General features: G+C 39.4%; 1 protein-coding gene across 1 annotated transcript in view; it reads right to left on the bottom strand.

Annotated features, from left to right (window-relative positions):
- Window positions 1-7739: 7739 nt before the first annotated feature.
- The window catches only part of CEP63 (centrosomal protein 63kDa), a 55517-nt gene continuing 39645 nt past the window's right edge, over window positions 7740-23611 (bottom strand). The window contains exons 6-12 of the mRNA XM_008568220.1: window positions 21801-22034; window positions 21420-21553; window positions 20501-20638; window positions 19035-19149; window positions 17950-18147; window positions 15870-15956; window positions 7740-8104 (exon numbers count right to left, since the gene is read on the bottom strand). Coding sequence (XP_008566442.1) covers window positions 7946-8104; window positions 15870-15956; window positions 17950-18147; window positions 19035-19149; window positions 20501-20638; window positions 21420-21553; window positions 21801-22034 — 1065 coding nt within the window. The 3' untranslated portion in view covers window positions 7740-7945. The remainder of the gene's footprint in view (window positions 8105-15869; window positions 15957-17949; window positions 18148-19034; window positions 19150-20500; window positions 20639-21419; window positions 21554-21800; window positions 22035-23611) is intronic.

Genomic DNA, 23611 nt, shown 5'->3' with positions numbered 1-23611 from the left:
CTCACCAGATGTGTTCCCTGGACTTTGGACTTCCCAGCCTCAGAAACTGTAAGCAATAAACTTTGTTTTCCTATAAGTCACCCAGTTTCAGGTATTTATGTTATAAGCAATAGAAATGGACTACTATGCTAAGTAATACTTTGAGCTTTGTTTGTAGTATTTAATTTTAGGCCAAGGATCCAAAATACATGTCTTGAGATTCCAGAAAGATTCAGAAACCATTAGATTGTTTTGTAAAGACAGATTTGGGACTGACATCTAGAGTTGCACCCACCTGAGCTCTGCCTGGTCTCCCTGTACCAAATCCTCCACCCATCTCTCCCCCACCCCAGTCCCCAAAGGGCTGGACTTGGGCTGCAAACAGTTCTCTGGGGCACAGAGAGCACCAGCTCCTCTGATTTTGCTATGGGCCCATTGTCCACAGTGGATATTAGCATGCTCTGCAGCTCTGCCAAAGATGTCCAAGTGGTCCAGCTTCTCCTTGGTCACATGCAGCCAGCCCAAGATGCTGCATGTCACTCATGGTGCTTGTGAACTACAGGGACTGTGGGCTGCTTGGCCAAACCTGGTTCTCCTCCAAGGACCCTAGGAGAGGAACTCTGACCATCCTGGGCTTGATCTGGCTGCCCCAAATGCTTGAGGGCTTCTATGATCTCAGGGTCCACCTGTAACTGAGGTAGAACGCCCTGATCCGTCAGATGCAGAACAGTAGTTCTCCAAAATGCCCAAAGGTATGCCATGAATTTTGAAAAAGTTTAATTTGCTTGAGTAAGTCGATTTATTATTTCAGGCCATTTAAAGACTAAGTTCTTAAAGTCACAGTTGACACTAAGCACAAAAACTGCCCCTCTAAACAAGTGAATGCTCACAGGGACCAGAGTGACCAGGTATGAGGTAAAACATAAGTAAGTCTCTAAATTCTTAACTGGAGTCCACAGACAACCCCCACCAAGGGGTTCAAGGATACTACTTAGGGCTCCATGAAACTGGATAGTAAAAATTGACATCCTCTAACCAAAACTTAGCTTTTCTTCTATTATGAACATAGGCCACAAACTGCAGTAGTGCTAGCAGCACCTGTGGCTTTATTCCAACAGAAGTCACAAATATTTTCATTGCTCACTACAATTGTTGCAGACTTCTCAAAATATTATTTTCATGCTTCACTGCTTCAAAATCATGGTAGGTGACAGACTGTTAATAAAGAAGCACATATAATAGTATATCACAAATTTGTTTTTTCTTAGGTTTTGTTAATAGAAAGTCAGTGTAACTGGTTTTCCTTTTAATGCTATGTATTGTATTTTATGCACTTGGTCTTTATTTTGAGGGGTCCATCAGCTCCCCCTCTCTGCCAAATGAATCCCTGGCATGCGAAAGGTTACAAACCTCTAAGCGCATAAGGCCACCAGCTTTCAGTCCACTGGGGAAGCAAGAGGGGAGGCCAGGGAGGGTTCCTGGCCAGTGGCAGGAGTGAGAGCACTCTCCCAGTTCCATCCAGGGGCTGACATGGCCCTGAGGAATATGAGAAGCAGTGTTCCCCATTCTGCTTTGCCATATTCTAAAAGAACACTGATTAATATGTTCAACATCTCAGATCTCTGGAAAACAGTTTGAGGAATGTGGATGTAAGAAATGACTTGGTGTTGTTACACAATGTGTTGGTGTTAAATCTTTTTGGAGCATAATCAACAGATCAGATGATGCCTTCCTAGTTAGTCTACAATTTGTAGCTCACGCAAGAGGGGGCGGGTTGAACATAACAGCCATCTAGAACCTTTCTTATCTTTTTCTCACAGGCTGGCACTTATTCATATGGATAGGCTGCTGCAGGGGTCCCACGCTGGGCTGAGGGGACTGCAGCCAGGAGAGGGGATCACTGGAGAAGCCACTGAACTCCTGCCCCAGCCACCACTCCACTGGGTTACACGGGGACCTGTAGGTTTGGAGTACATGTTCCTGTTGGTAGCAAGGGCTGTGCTCCACCGTGGCAGAAGGAACTAATTGGTAGATAACACTTCTTACCTTGTTTGTGGTATTTCATTTTAGGCTGACGATCTGAAATACATGTCTTAGACTGCAGAAAGAGTCAGGGACTGGTTGTTTGTCTGGGTTTATGGTATACATCAAAGGTAAGATAAATCCAAGAGCTGGCCCACCAAGAGGCCTCATTGCTTCCCAAAGCCATGGGAACTGAGACAGCTCTGGGCACTGACAATTAACCCATCCACATCCACGCTGGATGCCTCTGAAAGGAGTAACCATTCCAGAAAAGCACATGGCAGACCAGTGTCAAAGGGCGTCTTAGCGGATCCGTTTTCCATAGCCAAAGAAATGAAGCAGGTTTAGGTAACGTACCTGGTTTTTCCTTTTCTACTTTGCCCAGTTTTGCTTGTAGAGATATTGAGGGACTTCCCAGCAGTCTTAGGGCGCAAGTCCAATATTCTCACGTTTCCACATCAACGGTCTGTAACCCTCGCCAAAGCATTCTGTAAACAGCCCTCTAACCACTGAGGTTAGTGCCAAGCAGTCCCGCAGCCCCTCCATACATGTACTTAGCCAAGAAGCTGCGTGGCTGATGATTATGCACTTTGCTGCTGGCACCCTCAGAGCCCTTGAAACTGCTCCCCGAGCAGGCAGCAGCACCAAGAAACCTTTCCACTCCAGGTAGAGCAGGAGCCCCTGCAGTGAGCGGGCTCCCTGCCTCTGACCACATCACCTCAAAGCATGGAACCGCCCCGCACCACAAGCAATCCCTCACGGCCAGAGTTTGGTGGTCCACTCTCCTGAGGAGGGGTGCCACTGTTACTCCTGAATGTGAACTGAGAGCTGAGAATACGAAAGTTTAGAATAGCATGTGCTATATGTGTTGTGATGTTTTCCAAACATAAACTTGATTTTTTTAGGGCTTGCCATGCATCAGAGGCTTTTTTGGGTAACATTAAGATATAATTCATTGGCCGATTTAAAGTGTACCATTCAGTGGTTTTTACTTGTGTTGTATTCTATATTGCATTAGGAGTTGTGCACCACCACCACAATCAATTTCAGAACATTTTCCTAACCCCCAAAAGAAACCCTGTGCCTTCCAAACCTTTCCCTCCACCCCAACGCCAGCCTCTAACAACCACCAATCTACTTTCTGTCTCCACAGATTTGCCTATTCTGGGCATTTCATATAAATGCATAATATACTGTGTGACTTTTAAAATGTTTTCAAGATTCATCCATGTTATGGCATCAGTACTTCATTCCTGTTTATTCCCAAATAATATTCTGCTACATGGATACACACATTTTGTTTATCCGTTCATCAGTGATGGACATTCAGGTTGTTTCCACTTTGGGGCTGTAATGAATAACGCTGCTATGAATATTTGTGTACAACTTTTTGTGTGGTTATGTTTTCATTTTGCTTGGGTATATACCTGGGATTGGTGTTTCTGGGTAATATGGTAACTAAGTCTGCCAAACTGTTTTCCAAAGTGACTGCAGTATTTTACATGCCCATCAGCAACATATGAGTGTTCCAATTTCTCCACATCCTCAACACTTATGTCCCTCTCTTCTTTTCCAGTGGGTATGTAATGGTATCTCATTTCAGTTTGGGTTTGCATTTCCCTGAGGACTAATGATGTTGAGCATCTTTTCATGTGCTTATTATCCACTTGTATATCTTTGGAAGTGTGTCTATTCAGATCCTTTACCCCTTTTTAAATTGGGTTATCTTTTTGAATGGCTATTCAAAAGCACTTTAAAACTCAGTCTGAGTAAGGACAGGTTGGACCACTCCAATTTTATGTATCTCCCCAGGAAATAGGATGCCATTCTGGGAGAACTCTGATCCCTAAAGTCGTGGCTCTTAATCTCCTTTTGGCTCACAGATATCTTCAAGAAACCAATGAAAACTATGAACCTTCTCCCCAGAAAAATGCACATATGCACAGATATATCTTGCATTTAATACCAGAGAGTTCCTGGGCCTTCCACCGTTCCACCATTGCCTTGATTTGATTCTTTCTTTTCACAAGGGTAGTGTAAACCTGCTTCTGATTAGATGATTGTCAAATCATTGAACGTGGCCTTAATGGGCAACATAAAATTCTCAAATTCTAGGTTCCCACAGAGAAGAAAGTGTGAACTGTGTTGTTCAAATTATCGAAATCGCACTATGGAGAAACAGCTTTCATAGAAGATCACTTTAAAGGCCTACAGTCCATCATTTCTCTAAATTTGTCCCTTTGATCAAGCCAGCCTACAAGAGCTATCCACCGTTATGTTTGGGACTCTCTCAGAATGGGCTTCTCTGAATTGCACTCCAGCCTTATGCCCTCAGCCCGCACTGCAGCACACAGCAAGAAAGCTGTGCAGATTACATTACTGTCAGTCATGGAATGTCGTGGGACCTTCTCAATGCTCGCACACCTTCTCAAATGCTTCTATACACACTCAGAAACAACTTTCTTTCTCTTCAGCCTGTGATCTGTCTTGATCTCGTGGGCAGCATAAAACTTTTAAGCAATAGTGTTTCCTCCTCTGCTTTGACCTCTAAGTAGCTCAGAGGTAACTTTGCTGCCTGCCTCTAGCAACTGGACTGGGCAACTGGATTTGTGAATCAGTGCTTTTAAGGCCCTCACTTCCCTTTTCCCTGATTCCACTGTTTATTTCTTTTTGAATGCTATTTCAAACTGTTTCTGGAACAAGCTGACAATTTTTTTCTAACCTCTGTCATTCTGCACTTCAATACTGACTGTGACAACTGTTTGATTCACCTCTGTCCTCAGTGACATACAGCTTATTTTATAGTTCTCTTTCTCACCTGTAACTTTCAGGCACTAAACTCAACTGTGTTTTGCAAACAGAAAACCACCACCCACAGTTTACCAGGTGTTATGAGTGTATATAAGACTGAAGGTAGAATTATTTGAAGTAGACATCACAGAAACAGAGTGGTATAGTATTTTTCTGTTCAACAAGATACTTTCATAGTATTAACTACACCAGGCAATGTTCTAAGTGCTTCACAAATATTACCCAATTTAATCTTCACAAAAACCCTATGAGGTATGTATTATTTTTATTGCCCCCACTTTGCAGATGAGAAAACTGAGGCATGGAAGGGTTAATTAACTTACCCAAAGTCACACAGCTAGTAAGTGGCAGAGCTAGGATTAGGAACGGGGCTGTCTACCTGCAGGGTTCACACTCTCCACCTCTAGGCTCTTTTCAAGCCAGGGCTCTGGGGCCCTTCACAAACCCTTAAGCTGTCCTTGTCAAATGGCAGCAAGAACACCTACGGCCTCCTGGACTTGTCGAAATCAAATGAGGCCCTGTGGGAAGGTACGTCCAGCCCACGGTGGGAACTCAACTTTGCCCTCTTCAGCTAACACCGGCAGAGGACTCCAGACAGCAATACATTGGGAATCCAGGGTGAGAGAAATGTGACAATCCCCCCAACAAGACAGTACCTGCAGAAACCAAAAGTAGATTGCAGACCCCTCATCTTTTCATCTCATTTGGGTGCCGTGATCACGTTGAGATTTTGTAAAATGTGTGTTAAGGAACTAACTCAAATTTAGTTTTCACGTTTTTATATTTGGCATATCTTTCTGAAATGAAGTTGAGATTAAATTACAATCAAATGTTCTGACAAACTTAGCCATCAATTAGCTACTTCAATTTTACAAAGCACAGTGTAAATTTAAGCAGATACAGAGTAACCTCATGATTCCTTAAGTATTTCCAGTGGCTACAGAGTCTGTCATTGTTCCTCCTAGTCAATCCATAGTAAGAAAATTCCAGAAGTGGGGGCTGTAGCCTACAGATTTTAAGCTGAAACTTTGAACAGTATGAAACTCAGAAATCCCCTCATACCAATCCACATAGGTACTTTCAGAGTCTGCAAAGCCTTTTTAGAACTGTATGTTCAGTAAAGCCTCTCAGCCCCATCAGATGTTATTCCCGTTTTACAGAGAAGTACAATGAAGCCCAGATGGCAGTGATTTTCATGCATCTGGCAAGTGGTGCTCAGGGTCCGCTGTGTGTCAGGCGGCATGCCGGCGGAGGATGCAGGACACAGCCGGGACAGATGAGAGGACAGCACAGTGTGCTCAGTGCTCTGCACGCGGCACACAGGTGCTGTGAGAGCAGCGAGGAGACTAGCCCTGAGTCTGTCAGGGGATGCAGGAAAGCTCTGCCATGTGAGATAAAGTAGACAAGTGATGAGGTGCTTTAGGGACACGTGGCAGGGGTGGGAAGAAGAGGTGACGCAGAGGACAGCACGTACAATAGCATGAAGGAGACCATGTGGTGCACCCAAAGGACACTCATCCCTCAGTTCAAACCATTTGAGCACTGCCTCAGTGCTGGGCTTGTGCCAGGGAGGAGGATCCCACCATTGGTCAGATAGGCAAAGTCCCTGCCCTCAAGGAGTTTCATTTTAAAGGCAGAAATAGACAATAAAAACGTAAGTCAAGTAACAAAGCAATTTAGACAGTGGTGAGTACTACGGTGGAAATAACTCAGGGCAGTGAGCTAGAGAGACTGGGGGAAGCAGGGTTAGGGTGCAGCCCTCAGGGGAGGCTTGCTCAAGGGAGGTCGTTAGAGTGCAGGCTGAGAGGGAGGAAATGCCAGTCACGGGCGGGGTGAGAGAAGGGTTCCAGGTGAACAGTGAGAGGAAGAGGGAGAGGCCAACTGTGTCAACAGATGCTCGGGGACTGAGTAGGTCCCTGGCGACCTTGAGAACAAGACAAGTTTCATGTCAGGGATGGAAGTGGGGTCAGAGAGGGTTAAGAAGAAAATGGGAGGTGAAGAACTGGAAACAGTCACTGCAGACAACTCTTTCCAGAAACATTTGAGTGAAGGGAGGCAAATACACAGAGCAGTAGATAGAAAAGCATATGGAATTGAGGTTTCTGGAAGAAAGGAGAAATAACAGGATGTCTGTATGCTGATGGGAAAGATCCGCTACAGAAAGGAGAATCGCAGGAGCCACGCCCCAAGCTGGCAAGTACTACACTCCTTCTCCTTGTCACTAACTGCACATTCTAGGTCCTTTGCTGGAGCTATTTCCTGTGATCCTCAAATGCTGGCATCCTGCAGCCCCAAGCCCAGCACCACACTCTCCTCTCCTGCATGTTGACATCCAGACCTTTGTCTCCCGTCTAAACCTCTCCTCAGCACTGTAGATGCTGAACGTATCCATGGATGTTCCATGGGCACCACACACTAAAGCCAGCACCTCCCCCTCGCCCACCTCTCTCTTCTACTTGAGTTTTGAGCAAAAAAGGGCTCCCTGTCAAGGCTCTTCAGCACGGCCCCTTTCTACACTCCCAGACTGACTTCACACATTCCTAGCCCAACTGGCTAGTGAGTGGCAAAACCAGCGTATTAATCCAGGTCAGCCTGACTCTGCAACCCATGCTTCTACTACATGCTTCCCTTAAAGGAAGTTCCTGCCGTTACTTTATTTTCAACATGTTTCATAAAATCTTTATTTTAATTAGTACAGAGCTATCCACATTTAAGTCATCAAGACAAAGTATCACTTTATAATAAATATCCACATGAGAAAAAAGTCTAGCAAAGTGGTTTATTCTCACAAGTTACTGCTGGAAGCAGTCCTTCAGACAAATCAGAGCAGTGAAAATGTCTAAGACGAGTATCCATTTTTCAGATTTCTTCACCACTGCTTTAGTACGTATCATCTTTAAAGTTTTATATGTTCATGTCTCACAAGTTACTGCTGGAAGCAGTCCTTCAGACAAATCAGAGCAGTGAAAATGTCTAAGAGAAGTATCCATTTTTCAGATTTCTTCACCACTGCTTTAGTACGTATCATCTTTAAAGTTTTATATGTTCATGTTTTTACAGAGCTGCTACCACATACGACAGTAACTCTTTGGTGTTTGTTTTTATTTCCAAGTTTGTGATTTTTTTAGAGAGGCTACTTTAGGGCTGTGAATTGTCTCACTGTCTTTTCACTCTCTCTTTTTAGTTCTTCAATGTGGGCATCCAGGCGCTCTAGAATATGATGAGACCTCAGTTCCTCCTCTTCCAAAAATCTGGTAGCTATTGAGCCAAGGGGAGATACAGGCAAGGAACTCTAGAAGAAAAACAAATTTTGACATGTATAAGTAGAATATTATATTTCTAAGATACACTATTTGTGATATTTTCTAACTAGTAATATTAAAATGTGATTGTTTTTCCTCTGAAGAGATATTTCTTTGTTCTCATGCTAATGACAAGGGCAGTGAAGGAAAAAAAATCAGTAAGTTCTGCAAAAATTAACACCGATCTCTCCCTTTCTGATCCAAGTTGTTTCAATGTACTCTGTCATATAAATATATTAGTTATTGATCTGAAGAATATCTTAATTTAGACTTTTATACTCTTCTATACCCCAGAAGAGAACATAGTTAAATGTCTGTTATTTCAAACTCGCTCTAAAAATATGAACATGTTACTTTCATTTAAAGCACAGAAAATCTACCATAATAAAATAAATACAAGTTTAAATCAATACTTTTTCTCCTCCAAAATTCCAGTCCACAGTTCCTGATGGAGTTTGGATGTGTTGTCCCCTCCAAAACTCATGTGGAAATTTGATCTCCAGTGTGGCAGTGTTGGAAACTGATGGTTTATAAATTACCCAGTCTCAGGTAATTCTGTTATAGCAACACAAAACAGACTAAAACAGTTCTATATCTGAAACCCTTGGGGCCAGCGGTGTTTCAGAATTCAGATTTTAGGAAGGTAATACAGGACACACGCCACATGCAATCGCTCCTCATTCACAATAGTCATGTTCTATGAAGTCACCCTGAACACTGAATCAGCAAATACAGAATCCCTGTCCCCACGGGAAATACACACATACAATCATATATACATATACAATCATACACACACACCCCCTCACATAGATCATAATCCTAAATCCTAGAAACACCTCATCCTGGTGGATTCTATTTTCTTTATTTGACAAAAGAAAGCAAAAGAAACAAGGGTCAGAAGTGCTAAATGACTCTCAGCAAGTGAGGCTGGCCATGCACGAACTGGCTAAGATTCAAACCCCAACCAGCTGGCCCAGAGCAGAGCTTCCTGCGCTGCCCCGCCACTGCCACCACCACCCTCTGGTCACCTCCTGTGAGCACTGAGCCAAGAAGGCAGAGCGCTACCTCGTTCCACCTCAGCTGGGAATGTGCAAGTCGGTGACAAATTTTTTGTTGTTCTGCTTACATCCACAAACGACTGAGGAACTGCCTCCAGTATTGATTCAGGGATTACAAACAATGTCGGGAGTAGGCAAATTCGCGAAGACAGAATCCGTGAATAATAAGGATCAACTGTATTACCCTAGTGGAGTCTGACATAACATCCCATAACCAAACAAACTGGTATTTCTGAAGCAAAACGCATGGTCACTCACTAACTGGGGTAAATGAAATCTATACACATAGTCACATCAGGTCAGGTCAGGGCATCCCATAACCAAACAAACTGGTATTTCTGAAGCAAAACGCATGGTCACTCACTAACTGGGATAAATGAAATCTATACACATAGTCACATCAGGTCAGGTCAGGGAAAGTTTTGGTGCCAAAAGAGTTTTGCTGTCAAACTTAGGAAGAAAGTTAGTTTTCAGGGCTTTTTTTAATTTCAGAATTACATATAAGTGAAGTGGGGACTTATTTTGAAAACTAAAGGAAATTTTTCCACGGACTTGTTGCACCTCAAAAATATTGAACTTGCACAGGTATATGACCATAGCTGGTGAAATGAATAAATGGCCTGAGGCAAGTGCTTCAGCAAAGAAGGCAAAAAGCTGGTGGAGTGTGCACAGTGGTGAAGATAGAAGAGGCCAGCACAGCATCAGAGGCCACCTCTGCTGCCAGGTCCACTTTCGTGTGGCTACCCAACCATGCCCTGCACACTCCAGATGCACTGCCTTCCTCCACCTGCAACCACCCCGTTCCCTGCCACCACTGCTGCTTCCCTTCCTTACTGTCCTCGCCTCAGGAATATCTTGGCATCCACAGATGTTCCTTGAACCAACCACTCCAGTACAAAATTGACCCTCTCTGAAAAAGGCAGTAAGGGAATTTCCAATTAGGGTTAGAGACAAATGAATACCTATAACTTATGTTATATTTCAGAACTAGGATGCATTTGAAAAGTAATCTCGGCTGAATGTGTCCTCAGAAGCAAAACTGTAAGACAGAAAGAAATACCTGAGAATAATAAAGGGTACTGATGATAGAGAACTAGTAAGAAAAAAAAAGAAACATTACCCTTTTCACCCTTAAAATAAAAACTAAAATCAAACTAAATAAACTAATAAGCTAGTTAGATCAGAAAATTTCCATACCGAAGACAGAAGCTCTTCTTGGTCATTCACACTCTCAGACATAGTGTCAGAAAAACTGGCTTCATTTGTATCTGGCACTGAAGCCAAAGAGAGTGTTTTACACAAAAAGTAAGAAGGTAAGGAGACGGTGGAGCTGCAAAGGCTGATCTGAGGACTCAGGGGGCTGAGGACCCTGAGCACGGGGTCTACACTATCCGATGCTTGTCCTCTTGGAGAATGAAGACCTGTTGTGTAGTGCTCAGTCTTTACTCCATCATGTCTGTACTGGCCATGGGTTGGCCTGGATAGCAGATTAGAAAACAAAACAAATTAAAAATTGTAGCAAGTTTTCTCTTTCCAACAGAAATGTTCACTTTCTTTTAGTGAACTTTAGTGAACTTTTTAGTGAACTTTAAGCAGTTCACTTAAAAATAAACAAACAAGCTAACTAGTAAGGCTACAATTTACAAAATGAGCAGCACCCTCAGACCAAGTGTTCCTTCATTCATTCAGTCCCCAAATATCCAATCCCCACTGCCAGGCCCTTGCCCTCCCACACTTACAACACAGCAAGGAAGGCAAACCAGTGGCCAGAGTAACCTAGTGTGTGAGTGCTAGGACAGAGGAAGTACTGTGCACGTAAGAAGGCATGTAACCTCACTGGGGTGGAGGTAGAGGTAGGGGTGGAGGTGAGGGTGGGGGTGAGGGTGTGAGCAAAGGCCAGGTGGCTTTTCACTAACTGCTTACTTCTTAGGGGAACATCCTATAACTAACTGACCAAAAATACAAAGAAACTTTTTTATGAAAAGGCCAAATTCTGTATCTTATGGGACAAGTGGGGTGAGGGTGTGAGCAAAGGCCAGGTGGCTTTTCACTAACTGCTTACTTCTTAGGGGAACAGCCTATAACTAACTGACCAAAAATACAAAGAAACTTTTTTATGAAAAGGCCAAATTCTGTATCTTATGGGACAAGTGGGATTGAGGAGATGGAGAGCAGCATAAAAAGGCTCAGGGGAATAAAGATAATGTACAAACAGAGCGTACAAAACTAAAGCTTTAATTAAATTGCTGTATAACGCCCCTCCATTTTTTAAACTGTTTGTAGCTTTACTTGTGCACACTGTACTTCAGAATTAAACAAAGAGGCCTTTAATGAAGATTTAATTTCTGTAAGTCAGAAATTATTCTCAAAGATTCTCAAAGAATGAGAGTTATATTGCAACTATACACATTTTAAATAAACTTTTAAGAAATTTTACTTGAACTCTGTATTCCTGAACTCAGTTGGTCTGCTGTGTGTTGCTTTAACCATCCTGTCATTTTTTTTTTTGCACATCTGAGTAGAAATCTCCAGCTGAGATTTGGTATTCATCAAATCTTTCTGCAGTTGTTGATTTTCAGACACTAATTTATTTAATGCCTCAATATAATTCTCCTGGAGGTCTGCTAGTGAAATCTCTTTTGCCTGATTAAAAAAAAAAATACTAGAGTCACTTAATTTGTACAAGAATACTTGTGATCTGTGATACTACTGCTGGTTGAAAAATTCAATATTTTTTAAATAACTAGTTAAACTATGGCTTTACTTTGAGAAAGTGAAGATTTGTTTTTAGTCCCCTTAAGATTGTCAGAGAAAAAAGGGTTCTGTTTCTTAAAGTAAACAGAAGTGGAAAGTTAGAAGCACAATGGGCTTCCTTATGTGCCAAGGAATATCCAAGTTACTGGAGGAAGGATGGAAACAGAGTGGAGGAAAGCTGTAAGTGAGAATCAGAAACAGGGAAAAAGAAAGAAAAGCAGCCATTATTCTTCTGCAAGGAGATTAAATAGCCCCAGAATACCTATGGAAGAAAATAGAGAGACATAGTTTAAGGAAAGAAATTTGAATAAAAAGGTTCTGAAAAGGAATTATGGCTGGCAGGGACACTTTTAAATAAATACCCTCTGATCTTAAACACGTTTACATAACTTTGGATTCTATTCTTGTATGTAAATTTGGACATGATAAAGCAGGATTTAAATACAGGTTGAGCATCCCTAATCTGAAAATCCAAAATCAGAAATTTTCCAAGATCAGAAATTTTTTGAGTATTGACATGAGGCTCAAAGGTCATACTCAAAGAAAATGATCATTGCAGGATTTAAATACAGGTTGAGCATCCCTAATCTGAAAATCCAAAATCAGAAATTTTCCAAAATCAGAAATTTTTTGAGTATTGACATGAGGCTCAAAGGTCATACTCAAAGAAAATGATCATTAGAGCATTTTGGATTTCAGATTTTTGGATTAAGGCTAATCAACCAGTCAGTATAATGTAAATACTCCAAAATCTGGAAACAAAACAAAAACAAAATCCGAAACCCTCCTGGTCCCTGAAAAAAATGGTAGTGTGATCTAATGACAAAATATTCTAATTAGTATTCTGCAAAATTATGGTAATCGTCTTTGGAGTTTAACATGATGTTTACCTTGGTCTTTTCCACTAAAAATTTTCTAAAAGTAAGCTGGTCAAGAGTAGTCTGACAAAGATAATTCACCTAACAAAACATAAACTTTAAAAGATAGCTATCTGTGTACCATTAGTAACAATGAGTTATAAAATCTTTCGACAAGTTGTAAATACCAGATAAAATTTCAGAAAAGAACATTTGCAGGACATATAATAAACCACAAACTACTGTCAGTTTTTTAAATATGGTAAATAATTTATTTCATCAGAGCTGATGCTTTCACTATTAAGATAATTAGATAATTTACTAAAATAGTTACTAAACCCAAACATTCATTTGTAAAAGTAATCCCACCTTCTTAGGTGGCAAAATGCAAAAGGGCACATTCTAATAATTATTCATAATAAAATGTATATATTCACACTGTGTATAACTTCAAAACTGGAGGAAATTTAAACAGCTGACAAGACTTTCACCAGCCTGAGTTTGATGCCTGATGTCACTAAACATACTTTTTTAAAAAAGATGTTTGTCTTTGCTAGGCACCTTTTAAAAATTTCTCAAAGTTAGTAGTTTATTAACAACAATTATAAATAAATGAATGTGAAAAGTAATATAAAAACCGAGTAGCAAACATGTACCTAGCTGTGTATTAGATGGAGGTTTCAGCAGAAATTAAGCTGAACAATATTTCTGGTCATAGTCTAGCTTAAGTTCCCCTTAGAGTTCTCATCTCTTAAATATGAACAGGTAATCACTGCATAAGATGAGATCTTCTCAATTAAGTATTGCTGAATCCTGAGCCATTCTAGTATCCTGTAGTGTAAATAAGGTTAGTTCTTGGATTTTTCCACTACTAGCTTACTACCGGCTCTATCTTAGTCCTGGCATATAAAGTCATTTACCGTCTACCCACCCATCCAACTACCCATCCATTCATCCACTCATCTTGTTCCTTACAAAATGTTTAGCTGTTGTCTCCTCTCCTATTTTCTTCCATCCTTGTGGGTTTGTGCTTTTTTTAAAAAAAAAAATATTTTCATTATAGTTTTAGAGGGATTTGGGGAGTGTATTACAAAATACTGGAAACTGGGTGATTTATAAAAAAACCAAAATTTATTGCTTACAGTTTCTAAGGCTGGGAAGTCCAAAGTCCATCTGGTGGTGGTAAGACAGTGGAAGGAGAGGGAGAGATGGAGAGGGGAGAGGGGAGGGGGGAGGGGGAGGGGAAAGAGGAGAGGGGAGGGGGGAGAGAGAGAGATAGACTCTCCTCTTCTTTTAAAGCCCTCAGAAACACACCCCTGACCACCATTTTTAATCCATTCTCTACTGCAGGTCCTACAATCCAATCATCTCTTCAAGGCCCCATCTTTCAATTTCCCACCCTCTTAACAGTCACAGTGGGGGCCAAGTTTCTAATACATAAAACTTAGAAAACATAATTAAAGCTTCAGTGAGTTTTGGGGGGACATTATTCAATCCACTACAGGGAGGGAGGGTGATTAGACGAGTGTTTTCATTTGCTATTTTAAATGACAACATATTTCATAGTAGACAGTGCCACAAATTAACCATTTAAACATTTAGTTCATTTCAAAATTTTGGATATTGCAAACAACACTGCAATGACCATTTTTGCACATTTGTTCCTATAGGATGGATTCTTTGGGAATGCAAATTGATAAGACCATTCTGAAGAAAAATTTAGCAATAACTACCAAATTCACAATGTGCATGACCTGGGAGTTTAGAGGCTATATCTATAGATATATCCCTTACCCATTTTTCTATTAGATTATCTTTTCCTTATTATCTTTATAGGGAATCCTTATATATTAATATTTTATATTAACCTTGTGTCTGTTTTTAAGATTGTTTTTTCTCTGTCCATATGTCTTTTTTTATTTTATTTATTTATTTATTTATTTTTTAAAGATGACCGGTAAGGGGATCTCAACCCTTGGCTTGGTGTTGTCAGCACCATGCTCAGCCAGTGAGCAAACCGGCCATCCCTATATAGGATCCGAACCCGTGGCCTTGGCATTATCAGCACTGTACTCTACCGAGTGAGCCACGGGCCGGCCTCATATGTCTTTTTTAATGTGGTCTTTTGCTATCCAGAAATTTTACATTTTTATGTTATAAAATCCTTTATGGCTTCATGATGCTTAAAGAATCTTACCCTTCCAAAAGATTATAAAAATAGTTCCCAATTTTTCTGATTAAAATATTCTTTTAGCTTCCTGCACTTTCTTCCACCCCAGCCTCCATAATCCATGATTGTGAAATTAGAACTACTCAAGAGCAAATAGGGAGCACTATACATCTTTTTGGAGGCATATACTCTCTGGAAGTACAGAAAAAATAATTTATACAATCTTCAGACATTTGACCCACATCAAGAAAAGATGGGTCAGAACAGATGAGTCACTTTGCAAGCTATAAGAATTTTATAACAAAATAGTTTAAAAAGCACCACAATGTTACTTAATCATGTTCTTTCTGGTTTCACAAACGCTTGTATGCATTTCTTATCCTCCTTACTAGATTACTATAATCTCTTAAAGGCAAGAATCCTATCTTATTCATCCTTTTGTTCATTACAGAGCATACTAAAATGCTTTGAACAAAAATGATTCTAAAATATTTGATTAAATGAATTATATCTTGTAGAAATATAATTAAAACTAAATTATTTAAAAGATAATAGAATGAAAAGCTATTGTGAACATAAAGAATTACAATAATAATAATAATACCAGCATCCAGCATTTATTGCATACTTACATGCCAGGTACTATACTAAACCCTTTACATACATTCTCCCTGCAAAGAACACACAGTCTGTATGTATATTTTACCACATACATAATATAACAATATCTTCCTACTACTAGAATGGAGAGTCATATTTTGCTCACTTCCATCATTGTTTTGACTTCATTTTATTTGAGAAAATTTCTGCAAAAGGATCATTTAGTTTGATCTTAACTTTCTCTTTATATTACCAATATTTACAGTGACTTTTTTGAAGGGTTAGAGCGTAGAAAAAGTTTCTATTTATGTACCTCATGTACACCCAATTCCAATTTCATCACCATTTCAGAAAGACGACGATTTTCTAACCTGAGTGAGTCCAGCTCATTCAAAATCTCCTGAGAAGGGAAAAGCAGAAAAAACAAATAAATATAACAAATAAATCAAATGTATCTTACAAAATTTTTCCATATGTAATTTTCATTAGGCTAAGTTACCTTCTTTGTTCATATATATACACACACACATATATGAATTATATATATATAATACTGTGCTGCACAACGATGTCTCAGTCAATGACAGACCACATATACGACGTTCCATATGTAATTTTCATTAGGCTAAGTTACCTTCTTTGTTCATATATATACACACACACACATATATGAATTATATATATATAATACTGTGCTGCACAACGATGTCTCAGTCAATGACAGACCACATATACGACAGTGGTCAGAGCAACAGGCTATACCATATGCTTGGGTGTGTAGTAGGCTGTACCATCTGGGTTAGTGTTAAGTACTCTATGGTGTTCACAAAAATACAAATTCACCTAGCAAAGCATTTCTCAGAACTCATCGCCATTATTAAACAACACATGACCTTACATATATAAATAAATACTTTCTGAAAAGATACTGTAAACATAGGTGTTATCCAGGTGTATTAACATGCATGTGATGAAAATACTACTCTGAGAGGATGCATCAGGTGATGAAGCAGCAAAGCTTCAGTTCGCTGTTAAGTTCCTGGCCACTCTCCTGTGTTAGCCTCCTCTAACCTGGCTTCTACCTCCCACATCATGTGGAAGTGCACCTCTTTCACAAAATAATAACTTATTTTCAGTCCTTATTCTTAGCTTTTCTGTTTGACCATTCCTCCTTGAAAAGTCCTGCCTTCCTTGGCTTCCTTCTTCCTTGGCAAAAAATATCTGCTTTCCTTCCTCACCACTATGTTTTTTGTTCAGGTTTTTTTTAGCTCCGTTCCAACATCTTTTTTACCTTAAATTAGAAGTATCCTAAGTTTGGTTCAAGTCACTGCTCTTCATACTCTATGCTTTTTCATTATAATCTCTAAGTCTCTTAGGGGGGTTCAAATGCCAGCTTCATGCAAGGACTCCCACAGCTAAATGCCTAACCCTGATTTTAATCTTAAATTCCAGGTCTCCTGTAGAATTGCCTATTAGATGTTTCCACACAGAAGTCCAGCCTTTATCGCAAACCAAATGTGCCAAACCAGTGTCCCCTCCACCAGCTTCCCTGTTGTGTGTACCTTCCACACAAATTCATCCTCCTCCTCCAACCTGCTCTCCTTCTTTTCTCTACTTCATTAAAGAACATCCCTTTCCATTAGTTGCTCAAGCTTAAATCCTGGTGACTTCTTTCCTTAATCCTACCTACCTCACCTGCCCTGTCCAATCACATACAAGGTTCAGTCAATTTTACCAAGCAAATATCTCCAGAATTCAGTCATTTCCCTTTACCTCTCCTACCCACTGTTCAGGCTACCATCTTACTGCTATAGCAGCATCTGTGAGATCTCTTTGCCTCTTTGCTTATTGGCCACTCGATGACCACAGAGACCTTTACTCCTGCTTAAGGCCATTCTCTACTGACCTCAATATCACACTAGAACTCCTTCACACAGCTGACAAGGCCATTCAGAAGCTAGTCCCTGCTTTCTAGTCTCACCCCTTCCACTCAACCCCCTTGAACTCTAGTTTCAACCACAGGGTTGCCATACTCTCTCTTAGAGACCTCTCTGTGTATTTTTCCTTTGCCCGAAACACTCATCCTCCCCCTTCACCCAGCCCTCAGGTCTTCGCTTAGACATCAGGCCCTCTGGGGAAGCTGCTGCATCCAGTGGTCCAGGTCTGGTGCTCCCCAGCACCTCTCCCCACACACTGACACAGTCACTTTACTTGTCTGTGTCTACTTTCACCTTCCTACCAATCCCTATTAGACTGCCTGTTACCCAGCATACCCTCAGCCCAAAGCAGATGTCTAATAAAAATTTGCTGAATTAAATATTATGGAAATTACATCTTTAACAAATTCAATCTTCAAAAATAAACTTCAGATAAAGTTTTTGTTCAGCCTTCACCTTACGCTCTACTGCTTTTTCTTCTGCTTTTTGCATCTCTGCTTTAAGTCGCTTTTCCATGTCTGAGGAAGAGCCTTTGGCAGAAGCAATAGTGATATCTCGCTGATGCAACTCCCGAGTTAGCTGAGAGATTTCCACCTTCATCCCTTCTAGTGCAGAGCTGTAACTTTGTTCAGCCTGTAAAATCTGTTCTTTCAACTACAAAGCAGCAGAAAGGAAAGCACCAAAACTTAAGAGAAAGCATTTAGATAGAAAAATATATAAATGGTTAATAAAATAACATTGGCCTTACCTCAAGACATAAAATTTTCCTAGATTAAATCTACAGAAAATTAGCAATTTACCAAGTTGCATGTCTGTACTGAAGATCAGGCAATTATATCCACAATCATTTATTAGATCTCAAAACAGGGAGAAATGGGTTATTCAAACTCTGAGGACCAGTATCAAAGTCCATACACACTTTACTTAAAGGATAGCACCTGTGACCTTCATCCTTTTTTTAGTTGCAAATCTAAAAATTTTGCCTATATGGTTCTCTGGTCTACAGAAGACAATAAGTAACAAAAAGAAAGACAAGAGGAAGAAAAGGGCTAGAGGTAGTCTCAGAGAAGAAATAAAAAAAAATACAAGTCAACAAATAGGACAGCTAGGGCCCATTAACATGGAGACAAACAGCTCTGCATACCTCAATAGCCAATGAGGATATTAACTGCAAACACAGAAAAAGAAGAAAACATATAGCCACACCCATCTTTAGTCAATAAGAAAATATTAAATGATTTCTCATATCTTTCTTCAAGCAAGAAAGTATATATCTTTTAGAAAGCTTTTCATGAAAACATGCTTAAAGTTTTAGAGTCCAAAGAGGACAGGCTTCAATTATCTTAAAAATATTTATATGGCATCCCTGAGGATGTCAAAGAAAGAAGGCACTTTCCCTAAGCACATCCCAGGTGCTCTTCCAGTCCTGAACGTTTGGACTACATTTTTCTCTCATTAAAAATGACTCCTATAACCTCCCAACCCACAGCTCAGTCCATAAATATATACAGCTTTGTGATCCCAGGCACGCAGATTTTTACCATCTTAATCTCTGCCCTGTACTGATTGTTATATCCTTCCATCTTCTTCAATTCTTCATATTTTTCCATTAGTTCTTGGCTCAGCTGTTTACATGTTGCACTCACAGATTCCAAACTGTATGACAAAAGTAAGATCACATATTTAAAACAAAACAAGAACCCTGAAACCAACAAATTGGATTATCTAATTTACCTTCTTGATGTCCAAGAAATATCCTGCCAGTATCTTAAACATCCCCTCACCCATTTAGAAGATTACATTTCCAAGGTTACTAAAAAGCCAATCAATGAAAAATCTATGATAAAAATGTAAATTTTAGTCCCAATGTCAAAAAACAATAAGCTTTATTTTATTCAACCTAAAGCACACATATCTACCTTGCTAATGATAGCAAAGACTATCTTAAGTATTCCATGTATTCCAAAAGGAGTAAGGCAAAAAATACGTGTGTGTGTGTGTGTGTGTGTGTGTCATGTATTCCAAAAGGAGTAAGGCAAAAAATACGTGTGTGTGTGTGTGTGTGTTTAATACGTAAAGAAAACAAAGAAAATCCTCAGTGGTTTACAAAAACAGAAATAAAAGTGAAAACTAAAAATGTATTACTTAAAGATAACCTAAAAAGTATAAAATGGCTATTTTGTAATTGTTTGCTTAAGTAATAGTTTATGTACTTTTATCTTTTACATATAGAAAATGTTAGTGTACAAATGATCACGATTCATGTGTTTAAAACAAAATATCAAACTCTTCCCAGTCAAAAATTTTATCAGTTTGATAATGAGGCAAGTTAGCTGGGCATGGTACAGCATTAGTCAGGATTCAATTAACACCCAAGGGAGTATCAACACCACTGCAGAACAATTGTGACCTTTCCGAGAACAGTTTCAGTGAGGTGGTAGGGAGGAAAACCTAACTGAAGGGACTGTAAACAGATAAAAGACGAAGAAGTAGAAACAGACAGCACAGACAACTCCTTTGAAGAATCTGGCTTTGAAGGAGAGCAGACAAATGTGGAAGTAACTTGATGGGGATACAGAACTAAAGGAGGGTTTTAATTTTTTTTCTAAGATGGGAAATATTACTGCACACTTTATATCAGTGAAAATGATTCAGCAGAGAGGAAGAACTTGATGATGTAGAAGAAAACAAATAACTGCAAAAATGGGACAAAAGCAGAGGGGTTAGTCTTAGGACACAGGCATTTCATCCAACAGTAACATTACGGGCACAGATCCTCAGATGCATGCAGATTCGTGGATTTGGTGTTAGAAAGATTAAGAAGTTCTGCTCCAGTTGCTTCTGTTCTCAATGAAATAAGAAGTTAGGTCATTTGCGAATCCTAGAGAAAAAAACTTACTTTTTTCACTAAGACTATTATACTCATATTAGTTTACTTTATCAATATGATGATCAAAAATTCATTTTAACAACTTGAAGTTTTTGAAATATGCATATAATTATCTACCTGCCTTCAAGACGAGTCACCTCTGCCTGCAGAAGTTCTTCACTAGTGTGGGTAAAATCCAGTTGGGAGAGGACATTGTCTAAGTCCCCTTGCCCCTGAGGGGTGTAATTCCTGTCTGGCTGGGACTCCTCCAGTGGTCTATGGAAGAACATAAGATGATTAGTAAAGGCCTTTCATTTTTGCAAATGAAAACAACACATAACCAGTTTGTATTTCCCAACCATTTTGGTAATTAAACTCTTTGGAACTCTTCAGTTTGTCTCCTCCTTTACGAAAAAAACACCAGGAGAGTGAAGAGTTAAGAGATGCTGCTTCTCAAAAAAGTCAGCAGCAATTTACTCCTTTCTTAACTGAAATTTTGTTTGTTTGCCAAGGGGAAGAAAACAGACAAAATGGCAAAAACACTGTTGACATTTGATACCTTGAGACAAAGGAACTGAAAAGTTACAAGAGAATTCTGGCAAGAATAAATGTGTTCACTAGACTTAAATCAAGCAAAGGCAGCATAGCTCCCACTACAAACCTCTCATAGCAATCATTCAGATATAAAAACAAAATTAGTTTTAGAAATGTTTTTAAAAGGGTGAGCTCAAAGGCTGGGTGTATGAATCATGACCTATTCTACTAAGAAAGGGAGGCCTTCCAGGAGTCGTGGACTACAATTCCCTTCACATCCAGAGTTTCACCAAGGGTGCAGACTGACCACAGGGTTTCCAACTTTCTAAACACCAGAATCTCTGTTAGGGACTCCATGCAAAATTTTATAACACTATAAAGAGTCTAACTCAGAAATTAAAACTGAATAAGAGAACCCACAATATAATCAAACACAAAATCTATAAATATGCAATATTAAAACTGGTGCTTAATGCCAAACCACCAAGTGGCTAAGATGAATAATATTTAAGATTAAATATACCTTATGGCTTCTACTGGATGTTGAGTGTTAGTTGCCTTTAATTTTTCCTGTAGCTTCTCCATTCTTGCCTTACGAATTAAATTTTCTTGAGACTGAAGAGCTGCCTTCAATTCTTTCTTTTCTTCCTGCAGAGCCTACAAAATACTCAGAAAAAAAGTCAGATGTTATTGCAATTTTTATATTTCATAAGAAAAGGAAGCCAGGGAGTCAGACTGTAAGTTATATAACAAGCATGATAGTTAAAAAGCTATCAATATCTGATCCATCAGCTACACAGTAGGGAAGAATCCATAAATTTTGGAACCTAGTTCTAGGTTAATTATTCTCTCTCAAAACACTCATATACACATTTCCCCCAATCACAGTAACTTTAAAACACACCTCTAATAGTTTTTCTGATTCCCTCAATTTTTCCTCTTTTTGCCGCTGTTCCTGCAGAACAGCCATATTGGTTCCAGCCAGGTCATTGACCCTCATGGTGAGGCGCTCTATTTCCAACTCATTGGCACAGATAGTGTCATTGGCCCGCTCCAGCTTACTGCTCAGGTGCTGAATTTCTGACTGACTAGAAAGTTCCACAGACTCTAATTTCTGTTTCCGATTGGCAAGCTGAGCCTAGAAACACATAGATTATGAACAGGTAAAAGGGAAATGCTAAAAGGACAATCAATAAATAAACAAGATTAAAATTAAACTGAGTTTCATTTCCATAAAAACATAAAGCATTAGCTTACTAAAAATATATAATAAGTATCTTGAGAAGAAGGAGTAAGAAAGAATTGAGAAAGTAAAGGGATTCCCCAGGAGAAGAGATGCTGTCCATCTACCAAAAAGACAGCTGCATTATTCTACTTACTTGCACAGAAATTCACCTGCAACTATGAGCCATCATATAAGAAAACCGTGGTTATCTCCTATCTAAAACACAGGAAATAGGAGCTATAACGTATTATCTATTTTTTATGAAAGTTCAGAAATTAAAATTTTGAAAACCATTGAACTTAATTTTTAGTTCAAATTTTCCCTTCTCCACTGACAGCATGTTGCAAGCAATTATTCTGTTTTAACATTCTTTTCAGATACATTACAAACACTCATATTCAGGTTATTCAAACTGACCACAAAATGCTGTTTAAATTAGGAAGGGTAGGAAGATTGAGGTTTTGTTCGTTGAGAATAAAGGTGCTTAGAGAGGAGGAGAGACGGGTTCTGTTATCAGTTTTTGGACATTTCCTGAGCTAAGAGATTTAACCACATGCTATAGTGCATCTCAAATTTGTTTCTTTCAATGATATACTTACTGAAGTACAGGCAAATAAAACAACTTTAACAGCTATCTCACAGATCTGTAGTATATACTTCCTAACTTTTAGGCTACACATCCCAGCTATACTGGTTTAACTCCCAACTCACTAGTTTTCACAAGTTTTAATCCAGCATCCAGACTGGTACTTCATCTATACACTGAAGATGGACAAAAATCATCTGTGGAGGTAAACTTCCCATATTCTAAATATTTCTAAAGGTAAAGGCACACAATTTTTTTTTAAATGCCCATAAGCCAGAGAGAAGGTAGGAGGAGAAAGGCAACAAGATAAATAGTGTTTATATAAATTACAGATAAAGATTCCAGTGAAAAGAGCAAAAAATTTTTTTTACCAGATCTCTACAATAGTGTGAAAAAAGGATATCAACATAGATTTAGATTCACTAGAATAACTGCTAAGCATGTAATTATGTCCAAAATTTTAAATACAAAATAACCTTTTTTTTTTTCCAAGAGGAAATCTTATACAGAATCCTGTGCAGAATAAATAAATGCAGAGACTGGGTGAGGATGAGAAGGAGAAAAGGGCAAAAGCCCAGCTTGCTGAACCTCCCCCAACCCTACTTAAAGTTAAGCCTGCACAGCAGCCCTGGGGCTTGCGAGAACACAGCTGGAACACCACTGCCTGAATGGGCATTCAGGATGAAAATGGCCGCATAATTGCAAAACACTAGCATTGTTTCTTAACACTGCAATAGCTATTTAACACTATTCAACTCTGTGATCTTAAAGTAAACTCAGTGTTGAAGTTAGAATTGAAGCTGTATTTTAACTAGTGAGTACAGATCTGATTAAAAACTAACCAACTTCTCAGTTTTAAAGGATCAAGAACATAGCCTTCTTTTATTGATTTACTAATTCAGTC

The sequence above is a fragment of the Galeopterus variegatus genome, unplaced genomic scaffold, assembly GCF_000696425.1.
Source record: "Galeopterus variegatus unplaced genomic scaffold, G_variegatus-3.0.2 Scaffold388, whole genome shotgun sequence".
Lineage (NCBI taxonomy): Eukaryota > Metazoa > Chordata > Mammalia > Dermoptera > Cynocephalidae > Galeopterus > Galeopterus variegatus.
Note: the sequence above shows the minus strand (reverse complement) of the source record. Positions and strands in the feature narration are given on the sequence as shown.